Source organism: Oryzias latipes, chromosome 1 (genome assembly GCF_053564925.1).
Source record: "Oryzias latipes strain Hd-rR chromosome 1, Olatipes_Hd-rR_3.1".
NCBI classification, from domain to species: Eukaryota; Metazoa; Chordata; class Actinopteri; order Beloniformes; family Adrianichthyidae; genus Oryzias; species Oryzias latipes.
This window is the reverse complement of record NC_136237.1, coordinates 13,712,648-13,721,009: the sequence shown is the minus strand read 5'-3', so window position 1 is coordinate 13,721,009 and position 8,362 is coordinate 13,712,648. Positions and strand designations below refer to the sequence as shown.

The 8,362-nt window shown below is 38.1% G+C and overlaps 1 protein-coding gene across 1 annotated transcript; it reads left to right on the top strand.

Annotated features, from left to right (window-relative positions):
* The first annotated feature begins 3,927 nt into the window (after positions 1-3,927).
* LOC105356751 (uncharacterized) lies at positions 3,928-7,489 on the top strand. Its single transcript, XM_011489281.4, has 4 exons — positions 3,928-4,050; positions 5,757-5,900; positions 6,019-6,312; positions 7,047-7,489. Exons 1-4 carry the CDS (start codon positions 3,960-3,962, stop codon positions 7,364-7,366), a joined length of 849 nt encoding a protein of 282 aa, XP_011487583.3. The 5' UTR covers positions 3,928-3,959; the 3' UTR covers positions 7,367-7,489.
* Positions 7,490-8,362: the final 873 nt, after the last annotated feature.

Below are 8,362 nucleotides of genomic sequence, written 5' to 3'. Positions count from 1 at the left end.
ATCTGAGACGAGCTTCCCCAGCCTCACATACTGCTGTCTGTCCGTCAGGAAGTCTGTGATCCACCTGCAGGTGGAGTCAGGCACATTCATCTTGGAGAGTTTTTAATACTAAAGATGTATGAAAGACATACCGAAAAAATATGTCTTTCAATGTTTAACTGGCTGTCTTTGGATTATGCATGCCTGAGTAATGACCATTCTTACTCCTCACCTCTCTGTTCACTGCTTGCTAATTTACATAGCAGGGGTCCCAGCAGGAGGGGGCGGGGTTGTAACACGACTCCTTCAGCAGAGCCAGGCTGAGAGAGGCTTTGACATGTAAGATGTTAGATGTTAGAATGCCAGATGTTAGAATGACCAGTTCATTTTATATCTATGAAAATATTCAGGGAGCTATGGGACATGTTCAGCTTTAGGTCTGTGAAAATTGGTGTCGATTGTTGAAACATAAGTTACCATAAAAAAATGTTTGTTTGGAGTCTAGACAGATTTAACACAGGTTTTTGGATGAAAAGGATTTTTTATAAATCATCTGTTACACTTTTAAGTCTGAAAAAAATATGGAAGGCAGCAAACACAGATCCCTACCGTTTTTAATTTTTTTGTGCTGATATTTGAAAGATAAGTTATGCAAAAAAATAGGTGTTTGCAGTTTTGCCTAAAAAGACGTTTTCGGACCTTTTTGGATGTAATGCTCTCTAAGATGTCACCTGTAACTTCAATCATTCTGAATTTTTTTAGGAAGCAGTAGCACATAAATGCCTATGAAAGTTGAATTCTTGGTGCTGATAACCTAAACAGAATTTATGCTAAAAATCTTTGTTCAGTCCAAAATTTCATTAAAAAAATCAAGTGATGAAGTTTCTCGTAGACCTTATAGTGTTACATATCAAAGCTGGAGGTTATTAAAGGCATCTAATTCTGAAATCTCAGCTTCCTGAGACAAACGGCTGATTTATAATAAATTTCTATTATTTGGGTGCACATAATCGACCACTTCCTGTTACGCAGGCACCGTCAGGTGTACACCCATGAAACTTTACATGATGAGAGAGGACCCTTCTGAGTATCTCCAGTTTTAATTTCATGCACATCGGACAAAGCAAAGAGAAAATACAGGGCAGAATGTGCCCAATGCAATAACTAGGTGGCGCTATAGAGCTCGTCCAAGATTATCATATCCATAGGTTCAGAATAGAAGCTTCATCATATCCATTGAATTTCAGTGAGATTGGACAAGGAATGTGCACGTGAGAGCAACTTTTGTGTGCATAGCGAGATGCCCAACTTTGCCGCTCTGTCACGACCACACCCCCGCATTGAAAGTTATGGTTTTTTGTCAGAGTAAACTTCAATGGCTTTTCAACAGGTGGACGTCATTTTCAGGTGTGTCGGCTCATCCTACTCGGAGCAGTGATGCTCCAAGTAAAACATGTCATTTCCTCTTGCCAGCAGGTGGCGCTACACTTTTTCCAGATTTTTTCACTGCAGATGTGTTCAGAGTCAGACTACAATCATGCACATCAATTTTGGATCAGATTGGATTATGCATGGCTGAGTAATGGCCATTTTTCTTTTCATGGCGTGTTTTCAAAACGACCTCCAATTTTGACGCGCCGCCATGGTCACAAACATCCATAAAAACTTAAAAGCTTTGCAATTTAACATCGGACATGTGTCTAGTTTACAAAACCAAAGTTTGGAGTCATTACTCTCAAATCTCTAGGAGGAGTTCGTTCTAGAGCGAGGCCTGCAAATGACCAAAATACAGCAAAAATGACATATTGTCATCAAAATATCAGACTTCCTGTGCGACTGACAGCTTGGTCCCAAGAGACTTTTTTGTAGGTTTCTATCCGATGAACATGCCCTGTTAAAATCAGGTTTGTACTATAAAGCATATGGAGGTGCTCGCGAAAACAAATTTTGCAGGTGGCGCTATCGAGCCATTTTTGTTTACCTATGCCGTTCTCCTATAAAATATGAAATTTTTCGCGACTCCTGATGTGTATACAAAATTTGGTGAGTTTTGGGGTATGTTAAAGGCCTCAAAAAGGCGACGGAAAAGTCGGAAGAATAATAATAATAATAAACCTAACAGATACAATAGGGTCCTTGCACTCCGTGCTCGGGCCCTAATAATAATAATAATAATAATAACTCTAACAGATACAATAGGGTCCTTGCACTCCGTGCTCGGGCCCTAATAACTCTTACAGATACAATAGGGTCCTTGCACTCCGTGCTCGGGCCCTAATAACTCTTACAGATACAATAGGGTCCTTGCACTCCGTGCTCGGGCCCTAATAATAAACCTAACAGATACAATAGGGTCCTTGCACTCCGTGCTCGGGCCCTAATAATAATCCGAGTAAATACAATAGGGTCCTTGCACTACGTGCTCGGGCCCTAATAATAACTCTAACAGATACAATAGGGTCCTTGCACTCCGTGCTCGGGCCCTAATAATAATAATAAACATTCGAATTACAATAGGGTCCTTGCACTCCGTGCTCGGGCCCTAATAATAATAATAATAATAATAACTCTAACAGATACAATAGGGTCCTTGCACTCCGTGCTCGGGCCCTAATAAACCTAACAGATACAATAGGGTCCTTGCACTCCGTGCTCGGGCCCTAATAATAATAATAATAATAATAAACATTCGAATTACAATAGGGTCCTTGCACTCCGTGCTCGGGCCCTAATTAAAATTTAATGACTTTCTTTATTCAAATTGTGATGGATCAGGAACAGACCAAAACTTGTGGTTTAAATTTTTTTAAACCAGCAAAAATTTATTTTTAATTTATTTAGCATTTGGCATTTCTCTGAGAAAACTTGTACATTAATACCTTTATGTATTATATACAAAGTATGAATTTAAAAAATCAATACTTTACTACTTTGGTATTAATACATAGATGTATTAGTATGTGAAATTAGTTAATATCAAAAAATATATTAAAATATTTTTCTAGCTGCCATACCAAATTAATTTCTTATGTTAGATTAATGTAATTCAATTTTATGATATTTTATTCAGTTATTATTTTTTTCTTTTTTGCATGCTTGCTCCTACGCCAAAAGCATACTTTATGTAACATATTGGTACAACCTTTGAACATCTTTAAACCTAAACAAAAGAAAGGTCAACAATATGTACAAGAGCAGTTTAATCAATGGAACGTGTATGAAGCTGAAGAGTTTCCTGGTTTTATGTGTACCACCTTAAAAAGCAATGATGTGAATATCATAGTTGGAAACAGTCACATACCTGTATATGAACTGCATCCATTCAAAAAGGGATATTTTTGAACGCTGGAATAGAGACTTGTGTCGAATCGATTTCACCCTTTTTTTTCCTCTATGCACAGCACGCTGACATTTCCTGCAAAGTCAAATTATATCAACTTAATCGGCTTCAACCAAAATTTCCAACACAACATTTTTCTTTTAATAACTGCAGCCATTATGTACTGAAAAAACAACAATCATACTTACCAAGCATAATGGTCTTTTGTCTTCCATTTTTTCAATTTCATTCGCTTGTGACAGATGCTGCATTTCATTTCCCTTCTTAAAAGATGATTTTTTTGCATCCATTTGATCAGTTTTAAGGCTTTTCTTTTAGATTTGCCCGCAAAAATGAGCCTCCGCAGTCTGGTAACTAAGGTCATTTCTTACGTTAATAAAAGCGCCTTCCTGAGTTTCATACAACCAGTTTGAATTTATTGCCGCCAGTCTTTTGCCGCCAATTTTAATCTCCAATCATTATCGACAACTTTGATCCCCCCACTACGAAACGGACTGTCGTACAAATTAAACGCTACTGGATTGGTTGCTTACATTTTCTTAGTGCGCAGGCCCAGCTTTTGTTCAATCTTTGCTAAGCTTAGTAAGAGTTTGCTGCTCGCTAGTTATCCACTGTGTCTGTCCCACAAGTCCGAAGCCGCATGTACACCCGCTCTGGAGCTGGAAGGGCGAAGTCGCCCGAGCTGAAGAAAAGTATGAAGAGGAAGCAAACAGATGAAGCACGTCTCCCTGGTAAGCTACAAACAAATATGTCAAGTCCTTCTCTGAAGACCTAAAATAGCTGAATCGTGTTTTAATTATATTTTGTCAAATAACTCCAAATGGGTCAGTCCATTAATATTTATTTTGTTTATGACGTGTTATTAGGGGTGTAACGGTACACGTAGTTGGACCGAAACGTTTCGGTACGGCACTTTCGGTTCGGTTCACGTTCGTACCGTTTCGGTTTTCGGTTTGTTTATTTTTTCCCCGCAAATGTATTAACTTTGCGTTGAGGCGGAACTAATGTTATTCGTGGTATTCCACCGAGACTCTCACTGGTTTCTGCACTCGCGCGCCTGTAGGAAAGGGGGCGGGGGGGGCAGAGGTTGTCGCGCGCAGCGCAACAGTTTCTGTGACCGCGCGTTTAGTTTGTGTAGCTCAGTTATGGAGAACTGCAATAAGTCCACACGGGTAAGTGAACCCCGAAGGAAGATCCGCCTTCCACGGCCAAAATCGTCATTGCACTTCAGCTTCAACAGCTATCAGGTGATGGAGGTGACAGTGCGCATGTCCACAGGATCAGGATGGCTAATGCTTAGCTTACGCTCTCCTGTGGGGAATGCTCTGTTGTGTTGACATTGTTACTCAAAGATAGTGTATGCCACAGAATAGATCTGTTAATGCTCTTAAAACGGCATGACCCGACTGTTTCAGTCTACAAGAAAATAAATGTGCAAGTTAATTTTTCATGCCAGTATTAATTATTCAAAGTTTTTAGTTCCTGGCAGCTAATAGTTTTTCTTATTTTATTAAGCAGATCCCCTAGAGAGGTCAATTTTATTTATTCTTATATAAAACCAATAAATGCATTTTGCAAGAAATTATTTTCTGGCTTTTTGTACAGTAAAAATACCAAAATATATGAATTAAAGCTTTATTAATCTCCCAAGGGAGAAAAACACACACAATAAATAACAATAAGATAATACTTTATAAAATATCAGTTCATATCAGGCAGATTTGTTAAACATCAGTACCAAACCGAAACGTATCGAACCGAGCCCTAAGAAACTCTGAATCAAACCGAAATGAGATTTTAGCGTATCGTTACACCCCTAACGGTTATGCTGCTTTCAGACAGACGTATTTTCACATTGGAGCGTTTAAACCAGTGGCGATTTCTTTAAGACTGCAAGGGAAGCTCGGCTTCCCATATAATGTCACAAAATTAATGGTGAAATATGTACTATTGTATTAACATTTCACTAACCCTAACCCTCCCATCGCGGATTTCTCAAGTTCAGTCGAAATAAAAACTGCTGCAGCACGCACTTCTAGTAGGCTAAGACAACGTCACGGTATTCGGACCTTTTGATTGGACATAAGTTTCAGGAAGTCACACGCAGCCTTGTCCAGTTTGACACAGAGCTGCGGAGCACTTTCTGATGTGTCCTAGTTAAAAACAAAGCTGACTGCAATGTACGCCATGGAGGATTTTTTAGGAAAATCTCCCACTTATCTTGACTTCCTTCATCATAAAAATCTGAGTGAGATCGTGAAGCAGTCATACAGATTTGTGTGTTTGGCGCTGACCATCCCTTAAAAATTGTACCATAAGAATGTTACTTAATATTTGCAAAACAAAAAATGTATTCTTCAAAATGTTGTTTTAATGTTGTCTACCAATCCCAAATAGTCTTTTAAATGATAAACTTTTATTTTTTTCCCCCTAACAGATCAGGCTGAAGTGTCACCTACTGCCCAGCTTGTTACAAAACAACAGCAACAACAAATCAAAAAGCTGACAGAAAAAATTCAGAGGCAGGAGGAGCTCATCAAAGAGCTGTCAGCAGAAAAAGATTTTCTGAAAGAACAGCTAGGTAAGTGCAAGCAACACCACATACTACAAGTAGTGTTGTTGCCTTTTCTTAATAAAAGTAGTAGCTTAAAAATTACACTGTGCTTTTGGGTTGCAACAATTATATTTTTGTTCTGCAGCAAAACATCCTCCACAAGCCTCCACAAATGACATAATGCTGCATGGGAAACAACAAAAAACTTCCCAAGTTCAGTCAAGTTCATCTGCAAGTACATCAAGCAGTTCTTCAGACTCGAGTGACTCTTCATGCAGCAATTCTTCATCTGACTCTTCGTCTGAGTCTTCATCTTCAAATGAAGAGAAGAAGAAGAAGAAGAATGGAAAGAAGAAGAAGGGAACACCAAAAAAGAAGAAAAAAAGAGGCAAGAGTGGAAAGAAGAGACAAATCAAAGCCCGCAAACATGTCAGAAGAGGTAACTTCAGATTTTCAATTTTTCTTGAGAAATAATTGCTATGGTGTGTCCCCTTACAGAGAGGTAATAACATAGACAGAAACCCAAATGTGACAGGTATAGATAGTTAACATATAAAAATGACGAGATGTGTATTCCATTAAAGGGTAACACAACAGGACAGTTGGAGACTCCACTCCCAGCCCGGATTTAAAAAATGGGGAAAAAAAGTGGCGGGGCGAGGGTTGGTTACACTCACACTGCCTATTTAGTATGGGGAGTGATACTGACCTCAGCAATGCCCAACAGTGGGGCTGCTTGCACAGCTGAGGGTTTGCAGAACCATGTCTGAGTGATAAAATGAAGCTAACATAGTAGCAAAGAATCCTGAGTGAAAGTTCATTCCAAATCCCATCACCAGGACAGAGTTTTCTGGATTAAATGACAATTACACTTAACAACTGTTGTCTAACTTTCACGTCCGACCGTTACACAATCTAAGATGGGCAGGGCTTTTATATGCTGGAGATGTAAAGTATGACACGAAAGCTCTGAAATGACATGGGACATAGACATAAATAGACCAATCGTAAAATTCAACTTTAGTACCTTGTTTTAACCTCTAGGGGGCAGCACACAGAGAGTTTTAGACCATCAAATCAGGAACATATATGTTTGATAATTAATATATGTCATGCAAACATGCAGAGTACACAATTTCAAAACATTGCTTGACCATCCTTTCTATGTTTCAGCACGTGTCCCAGATGAGGTGGTGGAGCGTTACAGAAAGGTCCTCAAGGCCTTCAACAAAGGACAAACATTAACTGCAGCATTCAGAAAAGTGGGAGTAGATCGGAACACCGTTGTGTGCAGTGCTGCGGTGGCAGAACTTGCCATTGCAGCCCCACAGAAGTACTCCGAGCTAAAACAGTTTCACAATCCCAAAAAGAAACTTAGCGACTTTACAAAAGCTTGCATCGACACAATTGATGCAAATTCACAAATTGAAGACACAATCGACACTTTTAAAAAAAGTGGACAGTTACTGCCCCTTGGGAAGGGCAGATATTGATTTTTTTTTTTTTTTAAAGTTTGTTGAAAGTTTAAAATGTTATCCACAATGTTGTTGTGATGTGTTAGAGTTGTTATATGTTTGTGGCTTTGGTTAATGTTATAAAGGGCATTCTTCATATTCTGTACTTTGCTTTTGTTTGTGGCAAAACATAGCCCACACTTTAGGAGGCTGCAAAACACTCAAACTGTCAGTAAAGGTTCTCATTCATCCAGGTGGTGTAGTTTTGAGGTTAAGTCATAGCAGCTGGACTTAAGAAAATGTAAGTCCACTTAACATGGGACCTGTAAATATATTTATTAATCCCATACAAGCAGTTTATAAATGGCTTGTGAATATGAACCCCTATTTGATCACGCTTTAGATTGGGGGGCTGCAAAACACTTAATAAACTGTTAATAAGAACACTGTAAATATATTTATTAATCCCATACAAGCAGTTTATAAATGGCTTGTGAATATGAACCCCTATTTGATCACGCTTTAGATTGGGGGGCTGCAAAACACTTAATAAACTGTTAATAAGAACACTGTAAATATATTTATTAATCCCATACAAGCAGTTTATAAATGGATTGTGAATATGAACCCCTATTTGATCACGCTTTAGATTGGGGGGCTGCAAAACACTTAATAAACTGTTAATAGCAACACTGTTATTATCTCATAAGGCATTTTATGAAGGATTAATAAATGTCTTTATAAGCAGCTTAATACAACATTACTAGTGCTTGTTCATGTCTTATAAATAGTTTATAAATGAGTCTTTTAAATGTGTTTATAAGTCTCTTATTTGAACTTGTAAGTCAGTTGTAAGAAATTTACAACTGCAAATAAATATCTTTATAAGCAGCTTAATACAACATTAAAAGTTCTTGTTAATGTCTTATAAATAGTTTATTAAGGACAATTACAACTGCTTATAAATGTGTTTATAAGCAGCTTAATACAACCTTTCTAGTGCTTGTTCATGTCTTATAAATAGTTTATAAATGA